The sequence below is a fragment of the Pyrus communis genome, chromosome 10 (assembly GCF_963583255.1).
Source record: "Pyrus communis chromosome 10, drPyrComm1.1, whole genome shotgun sequence".
Lineage (NCBI taxonomy): Eukaryota > Viridiplantae > Streptophyta > Magnoliopsida > Rosales > Rosaceae > Pyrus > Pyrus communis.
The window spans coordinates 23,650,142-23,674,352 of NC_084812.1; the positions used below are offsets into that span (position 1 = coordinate 23,650,142).

The 24,211-nt window shown below is 38.0% G+C and overlaps 5 protein-coding genes across 8 annotated transcripts; 1 reads left to right on the forward strand and 4 right to left on the reverse strand.

Moving 5' to 3' along the window:
* The first annotated feature begins 267 nt into the window (after nucleotides 1-267).
* LOC137748291 (protein ELC-like) lies at nucleotides 268-2,071 on the forward strand. Its single transcript, XM_068488422.1, has one exon. It carries the CDS (start codon nucleotides 557-559, stop codon nucleotides 1,814-1,816), a length of 1,260 nt encoding a protein of 419 aa, XP_068344523.1. The 5' UTR covers nucleotides 268-556; the 3' UTR covers nucleotides 1,817-2,071.
* An 809-nt stretch (nucleotides 2,072-2,880) lies between these two features.
* On the reverse strand, nucleotides 2,881-6,899 carry LOC137748292 (SAC3 family protein C). The gene is made up of 8 exons (XM_068488423.1): nucleotides 6,439-6,899; nucleotides 5,412-5,633; nucleotides 4,918-5,136; nucleotides 4,730-4,815; nucleotides 4,496-4,592; nucleotides 4,081-4,173; nucleotides 3,810-3,964; nucleotides 2,881-3,442 (listed from the first exon to the last, which is right to left on the reverse strand). The coding sequence occupies exons 1-8, from the start codon at nucleotides 6,751-6,753 to the stop codon at nucleotides 3,439-3,441; spliced, it is 1,191 nt and encodes a 396-aa protein (XP_068344524.1). The 5' UTR covers nucleotides 6,754-6,899; the 3' UTR covers nucleotides 2,881-3,438.
* Nucleotides 6,900-8,277: 1,378 nt separating this feature from the next.
* On the reverse strand, nucleotides 8,278-12,773 carry LOC137748124 (probable anion transporter 5). 2 transcript variants are annotated; one of them, XM_068488206.1, is made up of 2 exons: nucleotides 12,649-12,773; nucleotides 8,278-10,210 (listed from the first exon to the last, which is right to left on the reverse strand). In XM_068488206.1, exon 2 carries the CDS (start codon nucleotides 9,973-9,975, stop codon nucleotides 8,647-8,649), a length of 1,329 nt encoding a protein of 442 aa, XP_068344307.1. In that variant the 5' UTR covers nucleotides 9,976-10,210; nucleotides 12,649-12,773; the 3' UTR covers nucleotides 8,278-8,646. The 2 variants fall into 2 exon arrangements, with proteins under 2 accessions (XP_068344307.1, XP_068344308.1); XM_068488207.1 differs by lacking the exon at nucleotides 12,649-12,773 and adding an exon at nucleotides 11,187-12,620.
* Nucleotides 12,774-13,485: 712 nt separating this feature from the next.
* LOC137748824 (uncharacterized) lies at nucleotides 13,486-16,241 on the reverse strand. Its single transcript, XM_068489012.1, has 3 exons — nucleotides 16,180-16,241; nucleotides 14,070-14,347; nucleotides 13,486-13,950 (listed from the first exon to the last, which is right to left on the reverse strand). Exons 2-3 carry the CDS (start codon nucleotides 14,238-14,240, stop codon nucleotides 13,879-13,881), a joined length of 243 nt encoding a protein of 80 aa, XP_068345113.1. The 5' UTR covers nucleotides 14,241-14,347; nucleotides 16,180-16,241; the 3' UTR covers nucleotides 13,486-13,878.
* Nucleotides 16,242-18,511: 2,270 nt separating this feature from the next.
* Nucleotides 18,512-22,957, reverse strand: LOC137748145 (heme A synthase COX15). Of its 3 annotated transcripts, none has more exons than XM_068488239.1 (8): nucleotides 22,723-22,957; nucleotides 21,706-21,906; nucleotides 20,570-20,819; nucleotides 20,099-20,324; nucleotides 19,770-20,015; nucleotides 19,548-19,658; nucleotides 18,989-19,120; nucleotides 18,512-18,853 (listed from the first exon to the last, which is right to left on the reverse strand). In XM_068488239.1, the coding sequence occupies exons 2-8, from the start codon at nucleotides 21,734-21,736 to the stop codon at nucleotides 18,683-18,685; spliced, it is 1,167 nt and encodes a 388-aa protein (XP_068344340.1). In that variant the 5' UTR covers nucleotides 21,737-21,906; nucleotides 22,723-22,957; the 3' UTR covers nucleotides 18,512-18,682. The 3 variants fall into 3 exon arrangements, with proteins under 3 accessions (XP_068344340.1, XP_068344339.1, XP_068344338.1); XM_068488238.1 differs by having other exon boundaries at nucleotides 20,570-20,868; nucleotides 21,706-21,900; nucleotides 22,723-22,956; XM_068488237.1 differs by having other exon boundaries at nucleotides 20,570-20,868; nucleotides 22,723-22,956.
* Between the last annotated feature and the right edge of the window lie 1,254 nt (nucleotides 22,958-24,211).

Consider the following 24,211-nt stretch of genomic DNA (forward strand, 5'->3'; position numbering starts at 1 on the left):
TGGTATAAAAAAATGTAGTAAGAATTGTTGCAGTCATATTTAAAATAGGAATGTGATTGTGTAAATCCTAGGGAATCTGAGAAAGTATTATATATTCCAATTAAGATTAGATTACCTATTAAATGTTGTAATCCTAAAAGGAAATATTTTACCCTTTCTATTACTATAAATAAAGCCACAATTATTTGAATCAAACACCTCACAAATAAATTAATATCTTTTATCTCTCAATATTGCCGAATCCCTCTCTCTAAATCCTAAATTGTTCAATCAATTTTCGTTACGTAAAAGGCCATGTATTGTTGAAAACGAGTGAGACAGAAAAGTCGTACAAGTCACCGCGCCACGCACTCGCCGGTCCCCAACACGCTCACACTCCGTCCCTTCTCCGGCTTCTCCCTTCTCTCCTAAGCAAACGTAGCAAACAAACAAATCCCAATTTCCACCCAAATTTTCAATTCGATCAAAACTCACTCCGATCAAAATCCTCGCCTTCTCTTCTTCTCGGAATCTCAAATCTCAACCTTCCGAACCCGACTCGGTTCAAATTGCTGCGATGGTTCCACCGGCGGGTCCAAACCCACCGAACCCCCAAATGATTCAGCAGTTCCTGAGCTCCGTCCTCTCCCAGCGCGGCCCCTCCGCCCTCCCTTACTCCGAAGACACCAAGTGGCTCATCCGCACCCACCTCGTCTCTGTCACCTCCGCCTACCCTTCCCTCGAACCCAAAACGGCGACCTTCACCCACAACGACGGTCGCTCCGTCAACCTCCTCCAGGCCGACGGCACCATCCCCATGTCGTATCAGGGCGTCACCTACAACATCCCCGTCATCATCTGGCTCATGGATTCCTACCCTCGCCAGCCGCCCTGCGTCTACGTCAACCCCACGCGCGACATGGTCATCAAGCGCCCTCACGCCCACGTCAACCCTTCCGGTTTGGTCGCCGTCCCCTACTTGCAGAACTGGGTCTACCCAAGCTCCAACCTCGTCGAGCTCGTCAAGAATCTCAGCGCCGTTTTCGCTCAGGACCCGCCGCTCTTCTCCCAGCGCAGGCCCAATCCCAATCCAAGCCCCAACCCTAATCCCAACCTTGGCCATTCTTCGTCGTCTGTGTCGAATTCGGGTTATTCGAGCTACTCGGGCTATTCTGGATCTTCCGGTTCGGTTAATCATGCCCGTCCGGCGATCCCGCCGAGGACGTATCCACCTTCACCTTATGGAAGTACCGGATCGTTTTCTCGGGTTCAGGCTGATGATCCGAACGATGTTTTCAAGCGGAATGCGATCAATAAGCTTGTGGAGATGGTGCACGGCGACATGGCAGGGTTGAGGAAGACGAGGGAGGCGGAAATTGAAGGCTTGTTCAATGCACAGGTGGTGCTGCGGCAGAGATCCGAGCAGGTCAACAAAGGGTTGAAAGAGATGGTGGATGAGAAAGAGGGTTTGGAGCAGCAGCTGCAGATGGTGCTTATGAATTCGGATGTTTTGGAGGCCTGGTTGAGAGAGAATGAGGGGAAGACTAGGGGGAGCTTGGATGGTGATGTGGACGATGCTTTCGAATGCATTGACCCGCTTTCGAAGCAGATGTTGGATTGTACAGCCTCTGATTTGGCGATTGAAGATGTTGTGTATTCTTTGGATAAGGCATTGCAGGATGGTTCAATAGCCATTGAGGAGTACTTGAAGAATGTGAGGTCATTGTCCCGCAAGCAGTTCTATCATCGCGCTACAGCTGCTAAAGTCAGGGCAGTGCAAATGCAGTCGCAGGTTGCGAATATGGCTTCTCGGCTTTCGCATTATGTTTCATCTTAGTAGAAATGGTATGGTTTTATGTTGGATTCTTGTGGAAATATGTCAATGCTTTCTTGTTCTTCTTCTTTCGTTTCCAAATTTTTCTTTCACAATGTTTCTGTGGGAAATATGTTGTTGTTGTTCAATAAGTTCGCGATGGAAACTCATTTTTGCTCTAGATTTGTATATGAATATCAGATATAATCATCTCCTGAATTCTTACTTTTTAATGATATCCCTTTGGGTTTAATTTATGAAAGTTTTACTTTTCTTGTACTGTAAGTCCTGGGATGTGGATTTCTGTCACCGAAATTTATGCCGAAAAAATGGTTGTTGGTTAGGAACTCCTGAAAACAGTCTAGTGCAACTATGTTAAATTGAAGTACCTAATTAGCCTTTGATGAGTATCGGAAGAATGTGAGGTCTGTCCTGCAAGCAGTTGTACCATCGTGCTTCGGCTGCTAAAGTCAGGATAGTCCAAGTGCAATCACAGAATTTGGATTATGTTTCACAGCTTGAAGCATTAATTTGTTCTCATATTCCATTAGGCAGAGAACTTGTTGTTTGACGTAGGCGAGTGGTTACTGGAATACAATGACGTGCAGGATACTTGGAAAATCTGACTTCAATGGTGTGTTTCGAAGAAAAGTTAAATGCAGCTTTGTTAATGTGTTTTGCATCTGGTCTGTGGTTTGATCAGAGTTTGATGCTCGTAGTTTCGTTTGGAACATTGTAGCTTACATCTGGTCTGTGGAAATTAGAATTGGTGTTGATTTTTGAAGTTACATGCTCATAGTTTCGTTTGGAACGTTGTAGCTTGTACTGTTAGGCTTTCTTGGTTAGGTTGCCATGGTCATAGGTACATACATGCAGTGGCAGTGCGGTTCCAAGGCCGACAAGAGGAAGCATGACACTTCCCCAAAATTGAAAGAAGCAAAACCCTAAAGCATTTGCTTTTTAGCGCAGGCTTCATGTCCCAACCTTTGATCGTTCCCATGGCGAACATATTTTGTTGTGGTGCATGGGACCTCCCAACGTATGCATAACGTTATCTTTCAAATGTCAATTTATATCATACGGTACAGTTTTGGTCAACACCTTAACTTCAGGTGTGGTATCACCACTTTATTTCTTGTGTCATTTGGGATAGCACGTAGCAGATGACAGTAAAACAATACGATATGCAACGAAATTAATCAAATCCCAGTGTCTTCCCCTTCTCGAATACTCGAATCAAATCACCCCGACCTTTCCAAAAGTTTACATTCTTGTTACCATTCTAATTTCCAAGAAACACTCCCAGTTCCCTCGGTGCATATCTTTTTCTTCTCCTAAACGTCAGACAAGCCTTCATCCACCTTGCAACACCAGTATATGTACACGTCCGTGTGCAGTTGATACACGACAGATGAAACAATATTACAACGTTTCTTCATAAAAGGCTGAACTCGCGGTCAAGATGAATCCTCAGTGCACCATGCTAATGTCTTTTGGAAACATAAAAGACCAAACCGGGGAACAAACATGTTTCGAGAGTATGACTCAACCATAACAAAGAGATCTTTTATACTTTGGATGAGAGGCATGATTTTTCTTATATTGATCAAGGGACCGTAGAACGCAGTACGAACCGCGTGCATTTATTACCTGAAATTAAACAAGCACACGAGTAAGTTACATAATTCCTTGGACTTCAACATGGCTCTCAATTACTACTAAACTCTCCATTGGTACTTTCATACGGTGCTTCTAAGGATTGAACCATAGCTCTAGTGAACTGAAATGGACTATATCTACACGTCGATTTCCTAGTTGATCTATTTCTGTGCTACCACCAAACCATATTATGTCATGAGCCAGGAGGCGAGGACAATGCAAACAACCAAACACATATCACAGGTTAAGGGAGCCAGGAGGGCGATGGGATGGACAGTCGGGAACCCTTGCAGCCAAACTCTATATGCACAAGGCAAATTCTATATGCAAACTGGATATACAATGTTTTTGAAGTTACCTCTCGAATTCTTCCAGACCCAAAACTCTGTAGCTTTGAAATCCATCCTTCGGATGACAAAAGGTGGTTTGCTTAGTCGGCAACAAACTATATCCTTCTTCATCTGTGCAAATATCAAGACCACAAGCTCTACAAAGAGACTCCAAATCTGATTCCTGAAAAACCACATGCAGCTTTTACAACTTCAGAAAATAATAAATTTGTGTGATTAGCAAAAATAATAATAATAATAATGATACATTTTCGTCGATCCCAGTTATTGATAGCCTACCGTCATCATCAAGAGCTTAGACAAGTGTGCCAGCGGATACGGATGAAGCTTGTATCCACCATTATTTATACACGAGACAGCGAGCACTCGAACCTTTTTAAGTTAAGAAGCACAAGAAATAAGAGTCAATTTTATCATCACAAGTATTGAAGAATTAGAGAGAGATGACTGAAATAAACTTCCACAAGGAAGGATCAATGTGGATTAGCCTTAAATCACTTAAACAAGACTCAGAACTTAAGATTAACAAAATCCACGGTCCTAGAAAGACGGGTGAAAGTTATCCTACTGTTTTGTAGCGGTCAATAATACAAGAAACCAGCCCGAAAGCGAAATGATTACACTGTATATAATGGTTTAAAAGATTATAAAAAAACATTCTAAACTTAATCAATTAGTTTCAACGGCCTCTTACCTGGTTGATATAAGGCTCGAGAATGCAGTATTGAAGATAAGATGCCTCAGCTGCTATAGTGCTTAAGAAACGCTTATAGTTGCCCATCCGGAAAAATCTGTTGCAGAAACAAATTATCTTTCTAATTTATACCCCATGCTAATGAAAACATTCACGCGTTGAAAAAGAACAAAAGCCTTTAATCATACTAATTCTCTCTAAACAATAAATAACATTAAAGGGAAGTTAAATTACCGTAAAATCTTTCGGGAAAAGCACATTTCCTTCGATTTGATTAACAAACAAGGCAAGTGAGAAAACCACCATGAAAGGGACTCTCCCTGGGACCAGAACAAACAATGTTCACACATATAGGACACAATACAAAACGGAAACCAAGAAGAAATAGAATGAATAAACATAAAAACGCAATAGAGACAAACCATCGGTTGGCTGTTAGGACCAAGATGAAGCAGCACATAAAACGAACAAAACTCAGCTTCGTTTTCGTATGTAGAATTGGAATGCCTATGTGCTTCATACAGATCAAATAGAGATGTCAAGGTCTTTGCAAGCTGTTCCATGTTGAGGTAATGGGTTGAAGAAGTATTTTGACTGCGACAACCTCGAAGCTTGCGAAGGGATATGATATGAAACTTGACCTGTACAATAAATACTGTAACTTAAAAACTATTTTGGCATTCCTAAAGGTTGAGAGTTCTAAATTCATAACATTTTTGGTAATGCATATTTCTTTCGATATTTAAAAATCCATAATATTCTGAACTGGACGATAATTGATTTCACGACACATGGAAACGACCACATCAACAGATTTACATGTCTTTGAAATGAAACTATTAACTCCATACGGCATACTATGAAAACGAAGCTTCAAACATGGTGGCAGTTAAAAGGTTTTGCAGGATACCCATACCATTTTCTCATACATGTGGATGACTTTATCGTTGACAACATTCTGCATGCTAAGATCCTGTCTTATCGACCTTGTTCGATCAAAGAGGAAGTCATGAACCACTTCAAAAGGATATTCTCTAGAATCAAACAAGTTTAAAAGGTAATTTAAGGTGTCTTCCAACACAGGGAGCGGCCGAACCTCCGATGCTTCAACTTGTTTGTTAGACGTAGTTCTGAAAAACTAGCGGAAGAAGGAACGTGTTAGCTTCTTAAATTTGCAATACATTTGAATGAGTTGCAGCATTAAAGTTACAGGAAACAATCAGAAATTACGATTCTTCCAATCAACATAACCCTACAGTCGAAATCCATTCCCCTCACTGAAATCCTTGCATTGAGTTGATACTTCAGGTGAATTTGGTCGCACGAATTTGGCATCACATGGTCATTTACTTGACATTCTACTTTGATGATATTGAACTTGGTGGCGTCATAATTCTAATTTAGAGAAGCTTAATTTTCATGTGGTATCCCAATCATTCACTTGCTATCAAACCAACTTGATTAACGATATACCCTAAGGCCTTGGCTGGTGTCTAGGATTGGATTGGAACAGATAATCCGCAATATTTAGGGTATGTTCGAATAAAGAAATGAAAAAAGTAGCGTCCCAAATGACGGTAGAAGACAGATTACTCATTAAGGAAACTTATCCTTCCATCACATCCCAAAAATGGTAGGATTAGAAGGGATAAGTTCCCTTTATTTCCAACACCTTCACACCTCGACATTTACTCTGTTATCCATTCCAATCCGATCCAATCCGGTCCTTGATACCAAATGAGGCCTAAAGTATAAGCTTGTTGGGCACCCAAAACCCATCTTTGCATAAGAAAAAGATGAACTTAATGGATCATCAGAACAAATCAAAGTACCATTCCAAACAAGAAGGTTGGATTTTTCCCACTGATAATACTGATTTAAGTAATTATCCAATCGAATCAAGAAAAGATTAATAATACGAAGGTGTAATCATGTAATCTTACTTTTTTAACAGCGAGGTCCGGAGATGATTGTCTTGGATTTCCATGGAGCCTCTCAAACACTGCTAAATCACGAAGCCGCTCACGCTGCGCCCTCTCTCCTTCCGGGCACATCAAGGGGCAAGTGCCCACTATGGCGGGAACGTCGGAATGGTTATCTACGGCGTCGTTCTGTGCTTTCTCAGTACCAGTTGCGCCTCTGCTCGAGGATTTAGCGGCTGCGGCGGAGGTCGAATTCGAAACGAACCTGTTCGAGCGGCCACGCGTGGATTGGGAAGAAGAAACATTTCGACCACGCCCACGCCCTCGCCTCTCCATTTCCTTTTTTTTTCCTTCTTCTTCTTCCTTTTCTCTCTCTCCTCGAGTTTTGGCACCAATCAGCAAGCTGATCAAGTTTTTGTACCAATCAGCAAGCTGATCATGTTTTGGTAAATACCTGTTTCTTTTTGTCTGCAGTCAAACTCTCTGCACTTCCTTGTTTTTGCACTCTCCAATTGCGTCATATGAAACAAAATATTTTTCAATAGGCTTATATTTAGCAAGAACTCGGTTTTAATACTTTACTCTCTGTTACTCAAAAGATGTCGTTTTTCTTCTTTAAACTCAAAATTCACTCTGTTTTATCTTTGGAACTTTAAGTTTCAGAGAGTAAAATAGTGATTTTTAAGTTACATTAAGTAAAGTGAGATCAAAATTGAATCGCTCTACTTTGCCCCTGAAAAGCTTTGAGTTGCAGGAGTAAAATGGTGAGCTTAGCTAAAAATAAGTCGTTTCAATAACCAATGTAACTCAAAACTACTCCCCTCCTCCCATACCAAGTAATTTTCTAGTTCATAAAACTTGACCACACAAAAGGTGAGTAGGAGGTTCCTCTCAAAAAACTTTGTGATCGATGTACGAAATTTTTTGTTTATGATTAAACTGCTCATATTTATAAATCACTATGTAAAATCATCTTTGCAAAAAATTAATAGAATACGAGATGGTTCAATCACCAAAATCGGTAAAAGCATTACAAACCGTTAATCTATTTTAACAGTTATTTGATTAAATAATCTTGATTTACAAAATGATTTATAATATAAACAATTTCAATCACAAGTATGCAATTTTGTAAATCAACAATGAAGTGTTTTGAAGAGGAGTTTCTCACCATTCTTATGAGCCAAGAATTGTTCATATTTTACACTTGGAACCTGATATTCGCTCTAATTTGGTCAAATTATGTCTTCTTTGTAAAAATATGATTAAATATGAGAACTGCTATTAGCACTCCAAAAATCTCATTCTATACTCCTCACAAGTGTATTTTTAATTCTAATTATAGAAAGTTTGAAGTGCCAAATGAGTTTTTTTGGAGTGTTAAATAACAATTCCATTAGATATAAGACCAATTATGTAGACGATTATTACGTTTAATCCATGCAATTTTGCTTCTCAATTTAGGTTCATTGACTTATGACCCAACTAAACAACTTTCCTATTTTATCATAATGAGTCATCATCATATTTTTAAGGAAAGACGGAAAATAATGATGGTTGATCAACATGGACGGAAAGGAAGTGAGTCATATGCATGGAGGGTTATTCGGTCACTTGCACTTAAAAAAAAGACATCCTACACTACAAATTTATAAAAACACAAGAAAAAAAATTGTACAGGAGGATTGCATGATGACATTTGGAAAGCCAATAACAGCATTGAAATTAGACGTGGACATTCTGTCACCCGACACTTCAAAAACCGAAATCCTGCACTCCAAATTTATAAAAACACAAGCAAAAACTTGTACAGAAGGATTACCCGATGACATATTTGGAGAGCCAATAACAACACCGAAATGAAACGTGGATATTCCACAAAGAAACAACATTTCCTTTAACCAAATGAAACGTGGTGCTGTTATAGAGATAAGAATCAAATTCAGCAAATACATTAAAAAAGAATGTAATAATTTGAAAACATTACTCCTTCATTCATACACATGAATTAATTATACGGTGGAAGCATCAGAGAGCTTAAAAGTCGAACAAATTGTAATCTATCTCCACATATGAGCTGCTATTGCTTTGCTACCAATTTTTTTTTCATGTTCATATGCTGTCCCAAGGCAACATTCATATGCTACAGTACATTGTCAGGAATGATCACTGCACACGCACATCTATTGACGAGCAACGAGCAAGAGGTTTGCGTGGAAAAATCCTACCTCAGTCAAAAATTCTCTCCCCTGTCGAGAACAGTAAAAATACTAAAGAACTGAAAATGCAGAGAAAACCCGGGATGAAGAACACCAATCTCCAGCTCTCTGGACTTGAAAGACTCGAATCAACACTTCTTGCTGCTTCAAGAAGTTTGCCGGTCAGATCAACTCCAATAATGCCAGCTAACGTACCAGCAGTGTTGGAAACTCCCATCACAATGCCTGCATATCTCGGGGCAATATCCATGTGGTTCACTGCAAAACCAGCTCTCCCAAGTGCCAAGAAACCCAGGGCAACAGAAGAGCAGAGGACAGCTCCACTAGACGTTCTGAAGATGGGAATTGCCATCAGTGCAAGAGAAGCAACTATAAACCCCATGGTGTTCAAGAGCTTCCGCGTTCTAGTAACAGACAAGATTCTCTTTGTGACCAGGTGATCAGCAACCACCCCACCTATATTTGAGAAAATAAACATGTTGAGGTACGGCAACATCTTAGAAGAACCCATTTCCTGAAGGCTAAGCTGGAGGCCCAATTCAAAGTATGTTGGCAGCCAGTTCATTAACACATATAAAGCGTAGTGAAATGTGAAATTATTAACCACAATTGCCCAAACTGGCAAACTGAGTATAATTCTCTTCCATGGGATTTTCGCAGATCTGACGGAACTTCCTCCATTGTCTATTTTCAATTTATGACTTCCATTGATTGGCAACATTGACTCCCCAAAACCAGCAGCTGTGGCTTTTGGATGTTCTGAGCGAGGTGGGTCGCTGGCATACTTGAACCAAAGCAAAGACCACATGGCACCTAGTGCTGCCTCAGCAAGAAAGACATCCTGCGGGCCTCTATACTTTACAAGGCTTGGAAGAAAAAGCATTCCTGCAGCGGCACCAAGGTACATACCAGAAGTCGTAAGAGAAACAGATCTGGATCTTTCATGCGGTGGAACCCACTGTGCTAAAACTGTGTGGATTGAGGGGAATATAAAACCTTGTGCGACACCAACAAGCAACCGAGCAATTACCATGACAAAGACTCGATTGGGGTCCAAAGGGACCAATGCACAAGTAGCTGACCATAATACAAATGAAAGGAGAAGAACCTTCCTTCCCCCAATTTTCTGGGCTGCCCAGCCTCCAGGCACCTGTGAACAAGCATAGCCATAATAGAATGTAGAAAGAATTGTGCCTTTACTTGCTTGATTTACCCCAGCAGCATCAGCAGCAAAAGTGTACGCAATTGAAAACCCGACACGTTCTATATAGCAAACAGATGTGCAGATGAAGGTCAATATGACAACTAAATAACGCTTTGGAAATTTCATCGTCCTCATACCTCACCTTTTGTGACCTTTATAAGTACTTAGCATAGCCAATATTGCCTTCCAAACCTTTTCGTATTTTTTTAGAAAAATCAACTTTGTCAATGTTATCAACTGTAGCTATTATGTCTGCTATCTTTAGGTGAGCTGACTTTTAACAGCTCACGTTTCTTACAAAAGTGGTTCAGAAGAGGAAAGCGGCAACTTCACAAGTATCACAAATCAATGCTTAGATATGTTGAATAATCTGCAGGAGGAAAAAGTGGTTTAGAAGAGAAAAGAAGCAGCTTCACAACTTGTTTGAACAGCAACAAAACAACATAGCATACCAAAAAAACCCAAAACCATTGTACAGGGGCTTCCAAGATCCAAGAAAGTGCTTTGTCAGTCAAAATTTCGACAGAGCCCTCTTCATTTTTTATGGCATTTCCCAAACTTATAGTAACTGTTAATCACTTCTATTAGTTCTATAATGTATACACGGACTCACACCCCTGGAATTCTTTATTGTTTGGGTGACCATGTTTTAAATAGAAAAACACATCGATGAATCAACAGCCTTGGCACTGTATTCATGTACAGCCAAGGAGGCAAATCTAGGAAAAATTGGCAATACATATATCCATGGAAGGATGCATGTAATTTTAGGGTCTCGACCAGTGTTTTAAAACACGAGCCTTGAGGCGCATCTAGGCGGCCTTCGAGGTGGGGCGGTAAGGAAAACGCCTATACCCAGCGGGAGTAGGCCTAAACTCACCTAGGCGTGGTCAAGGCATGCCTGAGGCGTCAACTAAGGCCTTTTTTAGGGTTATGGTTTCTCACCTACAATGGAGAAATTTTTTTTATTTGATTGTTGATTATTATTCTATAATGTTTGATTTCGACTCTATTATTGATATATTACATGTATTATTAATAATTTTAGGTCCCGTGAGGCTTCGCCTCATGCCTCAAGGCTTTCGCCTAGGCGGGGCTATCCATGAAACGCCTTGGCTTCGTGTTCTTGACATAGATAGGGGGTTGAAGTGTATATCTTTCCCCCAGATCAGGGTTTTGGCAAAATTTATCCCGAATTGGCAAACCCTAAATCTTAATTAACCTCATTGTGACCCAAGTAACCAAAATTATGCCCTAATTGCACTTATCCAGAAAATTTCCCTCAACTGATCATAAGGAATCCAAGACAATCATTGAGCAGACAGAAAACAAAAGAACTGACTCACCATTTGCAATTCTTTCATCTCTTTTCAGACCCTTTCCAGCCCATTTGTAGACCTGTGAATCATTGAGTTGCGAATCAATTCTTCCATCAGTTTGTGGGTGACCATTTTGGACCACCACCGTGTACAAATTAGAGACCTTCCACACAAAGATCAACACCCCAAAATTTGAACAGCAAAGAATTTCTTCTTAACTTGCATTTTTCAGCACTGAAGATAAGTGTGAATTTGTTAAAGACTCAGTCACTCCTTTTTCTCTCTATTTCCCTCTATTTTGGTCCCACTCTGTCACCCCTTCTCTTTGTTTCATGCATCATCACCTTGTGCATTGTTAGCATTTTTTTTTTTTTTGTTTACTTTTGTGCCATATGCATGGCAACATACTTTATTGCTTTGGTTTACTAATGTATTGCCATCATTTATTCTATGTTAATTCCCAACTCTAATATATTGTATTGCCATGTTTAATAACTGATTGGACTCTTTGTTTTTTCTTTATTTGGTTAAGACTCTTTGTTTGCTTATCTACTAGCCAATTCTACTCAGAAACGTGAATTCCCGCAAATAATATATTTTGGGCAATCAAGAGTGAAAACTGAAGGCCTAAACTGCCTTGCGGTTGAAGCAATTCTGTACCCAATATAATTTAGTTGCAGACACTAAAAACATATCTAAAATATAACTATTAAGAGTGAAACAATACAGAGTCAGATATATACACAAAAGCAAGAAAAAGGTCAACAAAACCAACTTTAGGTTCCAAAATCAAAATCCTCAAACCCTATAAAAAAAAACAGAAATGCAGAATCTTAAGAACCTGAAGAAGGACAGACTATATTCCAAAGTGAAACTTTCCTGAAGCTGAAGTTGAAGCAAAATCCCAGTTTGGTCTGAAACTTCCTAAAAGTCTCTAAATTGAAAATCCAAAGAACTTACTTCCGGGTTCTTTTGTTCTCTTATTTGGATCTACATTTTGTAGGGGTGATCAAACCCGTTGGCCACTAAAAAGAACGAACATTCTATGATTGAACTAAAATGAAACCAGGTCAACTGAAACGCAAAATTCGAGAAGATCCAACATTTTTCAAGCATTTCACAGGAGCCCAACCCATATGTACAAACTCTCCTATGTATTTCTAAATCTTCAACTACATTATCAAGTCCAACAACACAATGTACATTCAAAATAAAAATCATACAAAGATCAATTGAAAACAAAAGGTCCCCACTCCCCACTTGATAATTCACAATTAAGACAATAATTGAATCCGTTAATTAGAACAATTTAGCAAATTAAAATCCCTAATTCCGAAATCCCCAAATCCAAATTCAGACGATAAAACTGAAACTAAATGGCAAGAAGAAGATAAGTAGGGTCCTAGGAGGTTGAGAGATCGGAGCTACGGTGGCGCATTTAAATTTGAACAACCGTAAGAAGAAGAGGAGGAGGCGGAGAAGGAGTTACCAGTTAGAGAGTATAGCAGAGGAAAGGAGGGTGGAAACGCGGCGCATGGATCCGTGGAGGGGCTGAAGCACTGCTGATACTGCTGATGCGAGAAATTAGAAATTTGGACTCTTATGAGTCTTTTTTTTATGTCATTCTTTCTTTTTGGATTTGAAAACTACCGGCTGCGGCACTTTTTACGGGAACTCGGGATATTTCACTGTTTTAACATGATTAAGATTTTAACGATTAATTGTGTTTCTCAAAATGAGAATCTTAGCCGAGCATGAACGTTAAATTGAATTATATAGAATTTAGAATAAGGATGAAAGAAGGGTGTTTAAGACTGTCATGTTCTGATTACGGAGTATATATGAAATTGAGCATATTAAAAATGTCACATCAGTACGTATCGAACAACTTGTACAAATAAACATAGTGGTAGGGTCTCTTCCACTTACATGCAACGCAAAAGAGTTTGAAAATTATGTACAAAACCTCATCTAGAGGCACAACGCCTGTAGGCTCCCAAAATGGAACTATTTACAAAATAAGACAATAAGATACATGGTTAATCTAATCACTAAGCGTTCAATTCCCCAACACTGCTACTCAAGACACCTCGTACCTATCAACACTTGTCAAATTGCAAAATCGCCATTTACACCGTGAAAATGGTTTACCAGGACCAGGCAAAGTAAAGGCCGAATAATCCGTTCATCTATGAAGCTAGTATAAGTGACAGTAAAATGACATATACAGATAAAAGATGAATCGATCTTAGTTATAAAATATTTTATAAATCTTTTGCTCATATAAACTAAATTCACTCACAAAACTCGTTCGAATCCATAGTCATTCAATCATCTCATTTATATATATTAATAAAATATTACAACTAGCACAAATCACAACGTTTCGTATTCCAGACACACTCATGGACGTTGAGCCAATTCAGCTGTAGGTAGGAGCATTTACTGAAAAGTAAAGATAAATTAAGCCTTTGTTCTACCAAGGCAAAGACTTGGGTTTACAAATTAATGGAAAGTTTCCTTATATCAAACTAAGCTGCAACAGAAATGTTCAAAATAATGTCCTGAACTTCCCATACCTATTGAATCTCAAACAGGGAAATTATCCCGTGAACGTTCTCGGTTGTCACAATATAAACAATCTCCATGCTAAGCCTCTGTCACTAATGACTACAAATAATCATACATCAATTTAAACGACGTTCCCTACAAAACCAAACTACTTCCTTCCCCTGCTCAGCCTCTGCAAGTGGTAATTGATGCTTCCCATTGATTTTCTGTTTTTGTTGCTCTGTAGCGAAAGAGTAGGGCGCATGAGGATTGACTTCAAGTAATGAAAAAAAAAACAGATGCGAAATCCGAAAACAAAATTAAGATGCATAATCGAAAGGAGAACAACGGAAAATCTACCTGAGCCTCCATACAAGTACCCAAAAGTTCCTTCTGCTTGACACACTTATCATCACAGAGCTGGTTAGCAGCCAGGCAGTTGAGAAATGCTATCATTTCCTTCATGCAAGGTTTGTGAAAAGTTCCAAATTTTTTTGGATTTATGTATACGGTACCAACTTTCCGACCCATTCTGATTAAAACAACACCTGTCCCAGCAAGAAACTGTTCTGGTCACCCATATCTTGAAAGAAGTATCGGAAAAATCCAGTAGCAAATCGAAACCATCATGAGGAAAGCTGCATATATACGACCACAACAATTGCTCTTTATTTAAGTTAACAGGAATACTTTCAACGAGGTGGAAGATATGCAAAATCTTATCCAGTAGAAACTAGAAAACCTGGGTTCACAAACTTACAAATTTTTTTTACATAAAGTGGCAAATGTTATATCCTTTTGCAGTTCAACTACTGACCCAAAATTGCCCCCATAAACCCAAATTTGTTACTCAAATTATAACTCCAGTCTGCAGTTCAAACAAAAGTCTCATCCAAAGACAGTCTCGTGGGGAATAATCCATGACTCAAAATCCAAAACCACGGTACAATGGGATATTTGTGGCAATCTATCTCACCAACAAGAAGTTCAAAAGAGGGGTTTGGGAACCAAGGGAATGATAGTTTTTGAGCATATAAAGCTTAGAAACAAATTCATACCAGAACTCAAAGGCACACAATAAAGTATTCAGATTTGTCTCAATTTACTCATATTGAATGTGCTGAACGAAAAGATTCTTCCTTCATTTTCCAGATTTATTGACCCAATGAAACTCTCACAGTCACATAATTAATTAACTTACAGAAATACAAAACATGACAACACTGACATGTAAAAACAGTAAGAGATTTCATACAGCAACCACAAAAGCATAGCTTTACAAATGGTGATCATCGGGAAGTTTGCCATCTTGAATGTAATCTATGATCTCATCCATCCAGTTTTCTCGCATATCAATAGAAGCAACTAATTCCTGTTCCGGTTCGTGGATAATTTATTGCTTTGGTTTACTTATATTTGTTTTTTTTATTCCTATATTTGGTTAAGACTCTTTGTTTCTTATTGACTAGCCAATTCTACTAAAAAACGTGAATTTCCATACAGAATATATTTTGGGTAATCAAAGGTGGAAACGGAGGGCCTAAACTGCCCTGCAGTTGAAGAAATTCTGTACCCAATATAATTTACTTGCAGATACTAAAACATATCCAAAATATAGTCATTAAGAGTGAAACAATACAGCGTCAGATATCTACACGAATTGAATGTGTTTAATCAATGGAAAAAGCAAGAAAAACGTCGATAAAACCAACTATAGGTTCCAAAATCAAAATCCTCAAACCCCTAAAAAAAGAAAAGGGAGAATCTTAAGAACCTTTAGAAGCTTGGAAAGACGTTGACAAAAAAGAAGTTTGGAAGGACAGACTATATTCCAAAGTGACACTTTCCTGAAGCTGAAGCTGAAGCAAAATCCTAGTTTTGTCTAAAAACTCCTATTCCAAAGAATTTTCTTCCGGGTTCTATTGTTCTCTCATTTGGGTCTACATATTCTACGGGCGTGTGATCAAACTCGTTGGCCACTAATAAGAATAAAATTCTATGATTGAACTGAAAACTGCAGGTTAAAATGAAACCAGGTCAACTGAAACCCATAAACCCAGAAGAAACATTTTTCAACCATTTCTCAGGGCCCCAACCGAGATGTAGAAACTCTCCGAGCGGCGCGATTATGTATTTCTACACCTTCATCTACATTATCAAGTACAACACCACCATGTCCATTCAAAATAAAATCATACAAGGATCAACTGAAAACAAAAGGTCCCCTTGATAATTCACAAAGCCACAGCACACAAATAACAATATTTGAATCACTTAATCGAATAATTCAGCAAATTAACTGAATCCCTAACTCCTAAATCCCCAAATTCGAATTCAGAAAACAAAAGTGAAATTAGATGGCGAAAAGAAGAGAAGTAGGAGCTAGGAGGTGGTGAGGTCAGAGGTTCGGTGGAGTGTTGAAATTTGAAGCAGCAGGAGGAGGAGGAGAAGGCGGCGGCGGAGGACTTACAGTTAGAGAGCAGAGGATACAAGAGGAGGCTGGAAAGGCGGCGCCTGGATCCGTAAGGCGGCGCCTGGATCCGTGGAGCGGCCGAAGCACTGCACTGTCGATATACTACTGATGAGATAAACTGTTATTCCCATTTTAAAAATTTTATTTTACAATTTAAATTTTTTATAATTAAAAAGAAAAATTCTTTTACAAAAGATGTAGAATAAGATATTTAGAATGTTAATAACAATTTTTTTTTAAATTATATTTATAAATTATGTGATGCGTAAGTAATGTCATGTTTTTGGTCCACAATCAAGAAAAGAAAAGCTTATATGAGTTCGGCTTGAATGATATGATTGTTTTTACAGTTACATTTGGTTTTAACAATTATTAGATTTTTTTTTTAAAGAAAAAAAATCTAATAATTGTTAAAAAACCAGAAAATCTAATAATGGTTTAACAATTATTAGATTTTCTAGTTTCAATGTTGGCTATTTATTTTTCGTATATTCAATTTTAAGTAGCATTGAAAAATTTACCAACTTACTGCCTAACATTTTAATATTCAACTTAATACAAGAAAAGTGGGACTTGTAGATTGATTAAGAACATTTCCACCTATTTTGAATGGCTAAAGAGTTGTATTCACATGAATAGTGAACTGCCTTAACAAAGATTATTTAACTCTAAAGATTAATTAACTCTTTACCCATTCTGAATAGTTTTAGACGTGGCAGTTAGTATTCATAATGATTATTTTTATGTATATCAATTATTTAATAATTATTCAATGGATAAGATTAATTTAGAATAGGTTGTTATAGCCTATAGTTGCGCTACGTGTCCATATTTTATTTTCCGTGATGGGAATCTTTTTATTAATTTTTTTTTTTAAATTTTGGTGGATTTATTTGAAATTTGTTTTTTACTTTTAACGATTATTTGTTAGTTTTCATTTATCAAAAAACATAGATCGTTAGACTAAAGTTATTGTTCAAATCGAAAGGTCAGAAAAGTGTCGCGTGAGAAATATTGTTTTATTCTAGCTTTTGACCAAATCCCACGTGGCATGTTCACATGAATGACGTCATACTGCCATGGCCGGACTTGAGTCTAGAAATGTCATTGCCTCAACCATGATTGCCAATTGCCAAGACTCATAATAATGGGTGAAGGGTGTATTGGCACCTTGCCATGTCTAAAAACAAAGGGTGGAAGTGATGGATTGCTAAACGACCATGTTCCTAATGTTTTATAGTTATAGGTGCGAACCGGAAGAAGGAAACAGGCCAAATTTGTGGAACCAGTAAATAATGCAGAAAATTGACTTATTCATCTTTCGATTTGATTCAATTAGAGTTTTAATCATTGAACTAAAAATTTATGAGTATTAATCTTTTTTTGTTTGCACATAATGCTATGATGATAGCGTAATCTAGGGGTGGATTCAAAAAATCGAAACTGTAAAAAATCGAACCAAACACCGAACCGAAACAGAAAAATTAAAAATCGAAAAAAAACCAAACAAAAAAATGAAAAACCCAACCGAACCGAACTTTTTGGTTTAGCTTCAATTTTAGAGGTTCGAAAACCGAACCAAACCAAACCAAATCGAATCCCTTTGCACTTTATGGATGTATGCCAATAATGTTTCTTTTGTGAAACTTTGTTGCCAAGTTTGTAACTAAACCTAGCACTTTTTCAAGGAACATACTTGGTTCGCTAGAAAGGATATTCCATTGGCTATAGGGAAAAGTTTTGGAAGGCTTTGGAACTTGAAAAAGCTTCTCTATTTGTTTGCTTTTTGAATGGATGCAGTGATCATTTTTCTTTGCAATTGAGGTTGATAGAATATGATATATTTATGCGATACAACTACCTTCCCACTTTCCCTATTTTCTTTTTATTAGTCAACCAATACAAAGCCTCTTTTCTAAATTCCATAATAAAAAAAAAATCAAAAGTTTTATAAAATAAAATAAAAACCAAAACCGAACCGAACAAAATCAAATTGAAAAAAACCGAAAGAAAATCAAACCGAACCGAACTGAAGTTTCGGTTGATTTCGATTTTAGCAAAAAAACCGAACTGAACGAAACCGAACTCACCCCTAACTGTAATCTTGCCATGTAAATTGTTCTCATGAACTTGTCGTTTAATACTACCACTGTTTGGATGAAGAAATTTAAGCCACTAAGGAATTCCAAAATGACGGAATTTGATTTTTTAGAATTTAAGAATTTTCTAGTTTGGTTAAACCTAAAAGAAGAAAAGCTTACCGTTCCTGTGGTGGTGATACCCACTGGGTAGCCCAAAGCCGTCTATACTACTAGAAAACGCCGAGGGATCACTATTGCAATCTGAATTTTATTTCCAACCACAACAGAACATTTCTGCACATTTGCAAAACAATCCCCAGCTTGAAAGAGGGTGATATACGTATAACACCAGAACCGAAGAAATATTGTTTGACCCAATTAAAACGTCCAATTGTTACAAAATTGAACTGCAAAGTCATCTAGATTGTCTTTGCAACTTGCGGTAGTGATTTGAGAAGGGATGCCGATGGCCTACGCAAGGTGTGATTGAGAAGGATCATTAGTGTCAAGAGAGTCAAAGCCCCGGCCTGATGCGCTGTGCCAAGCTCCACAGGGACATAGGACAGCAGTGTAGATATCCCCAGAGTGACCTACACCAACACAAGCGTAATTGTATAAGGCAACGTTAACCAACATGATCATACTATCGAAATCATTCGAAGGAGAACTATGTTCTGATCTAAACAGAGAATAAAAATGAATGGAAAGTTGGACACCATTTATACCTGAAGGCCAGCCATGCCAACAGCACTTCCAATCAAAGATCGAACTGCAGGATGGATGTCAAACTTCCTTGTTGACCACCACAAAGCACCGATTGAGAACAAAGTTGCAGTTGCAAGGATGCGATGGTCAAGCTACAATCAGAGAAGAAAAACAATTTAGTCATAACAATTGCTGATTCTTGAAATACCGAAGTTTCGAAAACAAATATAGATGTGGAGCTATAATAATGAAATGCTGATGGCTATAACTTTTCATCTCCAACAAAATGATATACAACATAAAATTTAACAATTCTATAATTTCACAAAGCAGTCACCTAAAGAAACAAATTGACAACAAAACACAATATAAGCTCACAAAAAAAGAAGAGGCTAGTTTTTCGTGAAGGGAAAAAAACTCAAAATAAGGCCTCTTTCCAATTGTTTGATTTTTATATTTTTGTAATGCTTTAATTCTCCTCATCATTATAAAAGCAGCCTAGGAGCTAACATAAAGAAATAATGAAATATTAAGGTGCAAAATCCAAAATAAATTGTATTCTTTTGCCATAGAAGAGACCTGCACAGTAGATGTATTCTCGAAGAAGTTTCGGATGAGTGGCTTCATTTCAAACACATCCTCTGGGATCCATGTATCCCCCATCTTTGGAAAAGTATTATAGGCATGCCCCTGTACATAGAAGAATATATATATATATATGTAATCTCCAACTTTGGAAAAGACGCATATCATCTATTTAGTTGACTGTGAAATTCAAGAAGATGAACAACAATTACATACAGCATCATTCCCGGCAACAAATGCTCCTGAGACAGCAGTTACTCCAACAAGTAAGCTTACAGGGAGAGCAAGTCGCTTCACCCTTGCTGCCCCACGTACCCAAGCTAGAGATTCAGCAGGTGGTTCGGGCATGACAACAGAAAGACCAGTCCATAAAAGGCCACAATATATAGCAAAGGCTGAAGTAAGATGAGCTGCAAGACGGTAAGGGCTTACTCTTGGCTGAGCATACTCAGATGGTGGCTCCTGTGAGAGACATAATTATTTAAAGATCCATCATTAACTACATTCCAATCCAAACCAAATAAACAAATAAACATATATCTAACCTCTAAACCACTTTTAACCATCCACCAGCCAATTAAACCCTGCCCAGCACCAAGGGCAAAAAGAGTCGAGAGTCTCGCTCCAAGCTGTAAGGTAATATACCCCTTACGAAGAAAATATGAGAATGGCAAGGCAAACATAATACCCAGTGCCCTTCCCCACATACGATGTGCATATTCCATCCAATAGATAAATTTGAAATCGTCAATACTCATCCCTCGATTTACACTGCAGTCAAGAACCAGGTAACATCACAAGGGTCCATAAGAACTTCAACCACCATTCAAAACAACATAAATTATGTAATTAGTCAATCCTACAAATCTGGGTAAACACAAAATACAAAATGCTAGAAGTCCTTAAAAGCACATATATTTTGTTTTAACATCAGTAAGGAAATGATTGCATCTGCACCAACTTCAGTAATTCCGGAAGGCTTTTAATGTGCAGTCTTGTTTTCAGTTTACACTAACCGTTTATACTCAGGGGACTGCTTGTACTTCTCAAACTCAAGCAGCCAATCCTCATCTGAGAGAGGCGGGAGACCCCCAGTAAATTTCCAATCAGTCATTGAAAGACCAGATCGTGTAAGTCGTGTAATACCACCAAGTATCACCATACTAAAAACCCATGCAGCAGAGCCAAAAAGCCAAATGCCAACCATTTTCTGAGCATGAGGTCCTCCATTTACAAGAAGCTTCAATCCCTCCTTATTTTGAATGCCTACAGAAGCCACAGTGGACATATTCCTTATAGATGGTACATAGTTACCCTGAAAATGGCATAAGAAATTACCTTTTTATTTAGATACATTAATGCATGCATTGATTATGGAAAACAGAGTTACTTCAAAACAGTGATATCAAAACCATAGAAATTAAAGATTAAAAGCAAGGGACTTCAATGATATGCTACAACCGACTTCCATAGAAATTAAAGATTAAAAGCAAGGGACTTCAATGATATGCTAAGACCGACTTCCGTGACTCTAACTTGAACATACTTGGGTAGTCACAATGCCTATTATATTTTAGGTTCCCCCTCCTCAAATGCACTGTTTAATATAGACTATAGTATACACAGCAATCAAGGGTCATTAGTCCCAGACAACGTAAACATTCTTGAGAGTTTTTTACCACAGTAACATAGATGTAGGTGCTCCGGATTCATTATGTATTACAAATTTTCTTTTTTACAATATGGAGGCTTTAATAATCTACTCTAGCTTTAAAGCACTTGTGCAGCAATGTAAATATTCACTTATTTTCATGCATTGGTCGACCTTCTAGACGAAACGTCCTTAACCCAGAAAGCAGACACCCAACTCCTCCAATTTTATATCTAGTACATGCTTATTTCAAGACTTAATAATTCCAATCACAATCACTATATTTCCTCGTTGGTTACATTTCCAGTAGGACCCTATTCTTCAACACTCAAAATCAATCTCTAAATCAACTCCTCAACTGCTGACAGTAAAATTCTCGAAAAAAATTCACTGCATAAATAAAATTCTCAATTCTCAATCACCAAATAGTAGCTTTTTTTTCATTCGAATTCACTTTCAGAAAATAAATTGATCAAAAGCAAAACAAGGAGACAAAAGAACCTTGGGCAAGGATCGAAAGCAATCCAAGCATTTCCTTGTGACTCCCGTTGAGAGTAATCTGAAGGACTCCTTGTTCAGAACCATAGACGACATCGTTCCTCTGATATTGTACAGAGCCTTGCCATTGTTCTTCAAAAACAACCCTACCACTCGACTCCGAAACATTTCTCTTTCCTCTCTCAGCTCTCTTAAGGTCTGTTTCTGCAAATAATATATTCTGGGCAGTCAGAAGTGGTAACTAAAGGCCTAAACTGCCTCGCAATTGAAGCAATTTAGTACCCAACAGAATTTGTTAGCAGAGAGAAAAACATATGTAAAATATAATTATTAAGATTAAAACAATATCGAGTCAGATATCTACATCAACTTAATGTTCTTAATCAATGAAGAAAGCAGGAAAAGGTCACAAACACAAGGGGTGACCAAAAAGCAAAAAAAAAAATATTTAAAAAAAAAAAAAACTTGGAACTTGGAAGGACAGATTATATTCCAAGGTGAAACTTTCCTGAAGCTGAAATTGAAGCAAAATTAGTTTGGTCTAGAAATTCCTAAAAATCTCTAAATTGAAAATCCAAAGAATCTTCTTCCGGGTCTCTCATTCGCGTCTACATTTTGTACGGGTGATCAACCCCGTAAGCAGTCCACTCAAAAGAACGAACATTCTATGATTGAACTGAACTGTGCAGGTTAAGATGAAACCAGGTCAACTGAAACCCATAAACCCAGAAGAAGACGCAACATTTTTCCAACCATTTCACAGATGCTGTAGAAACCTCTGACCGGCACATACTACATCTTAAACTACATTATCAAAGCAACCACACACAATGTCCATTGAAAATAAATATATCAAATATCAATTAAGAACAATGAGTGCACTCGATAATTCATAGAGCCACAGCTCAGAAAGACATTATTTAAATCCGTAAATCAAAATATAGCAAATTAATTGAATCTTAATTCCTGAATCCCTAAGTTAGAATAACAAGCAGAAGAAGAAGGAGGAAGAGGACTTACACTTGGATCAGCGGAACCCTAAACCCTAAACCCTCTTTCCTACGCGTTGCCCCTATTTTTGTATCACGTTGGTTGGGATCGCACAATTAATGAGAGAATGGAGAGTTTACGTGTTGATCGGGTAATAGGTTAGGTGGCTGGCGAAATGGAAAGGGAAAGGGGAGTGAGCAGGGCAGCGGCTGTGCCGGTGTGGTACGTGGTTGCAAAGAATGGAGGAAGAGAGGACACGACAGCGTTTAATTTGAAGAATGAGGGACCTATTTGCAAATGCCCAATAAATACAAGGATCTGAGCCTCTACATTTACGAATGATTTGAAAGAACTTTTGAAATGACTGCGAGCGTTTTTAGAAAAATTATTTCTAAGTTCAGAAGCACTTAAAGTGCTTTTTATAAAAAAAAAAAAAAAAAAATTGTGCTTTTCATAATTCACTTGACTTTTTACTAAAAATTGGTTTAAAAATGACGATGGATATATTTGCTCTAGCCGGCATAAGATGAACCTAATATCTTTGTTCATTTCATCTGCATCTGACTTTCTAAACGTTTTAGCACATAGTTGTTGGAAGGAACTGAGACAAACATACAATCATCTCAACAACCTTGGGGTCCAAGTAGGTTGAATACCAATTGGAAGGAGTTGAGGTAGTAAGGCATGAGAGTCCTGACTCTTCAAACCCAACAGTGTTCCAGTGTCCATTTTAACGTGCCTTGATATATTGCTCGCATACTAAAAATTCCACACCTTGGAGCCACTTCAGTAACACATACTTCCATCTAGCTTGAAAGTATAATTGGCATTCTTTTTCATGTATTAACCATTGACTAATGTAGGTTAGAGGTTGGATCTTATCCCCATTGCTTGGTGCCAATACGAGTCTTCATAATGTCCTTCGATTTTCCTTCGATAGCCAAATTCATTCTTGCCATATTGTCGCAAACATTCTTATCAATATGCATGAGATCAACAATGTGTTGGAAATTCAATTCTCCAATGGACATGTCGTACGTTTGCACACCATTTGTGCATAAATCTATCAATTCATCAATCAACAGCTGCAAATAAACATCAATGGAATTACCACTAAGGGCAAGTTATAAGGAAGAACAATCACCACCCAAGTGTTGTGCTCATTCGAAAAAATTCTTAAACGGAATGAAGTAATCAAAAGCAAGTCCTAATCTAACATTTCTTGGCTCTATGGCAAAACCGGATAAATTTGATCAAATTCTTTCCACGGTTTGCCATTGGTTGATTGCTGCAGAACATCATTATCAACATGTTCATCCTTATGCCACCTTATATCACATGCAGTGTAAGTCGACATGACAAACTTTGTAATCTTGGCTTAAAAGGAAAATAATGCAACACCTTGTTTGTAATCTTGTTTTTTCGATATCTCAACTCATTGCACTTGGGACAATTATTTAACTTATTGAATTTATCATAAAACAATACACAATTTTTCTTGCATGCATGGATCTTGTCA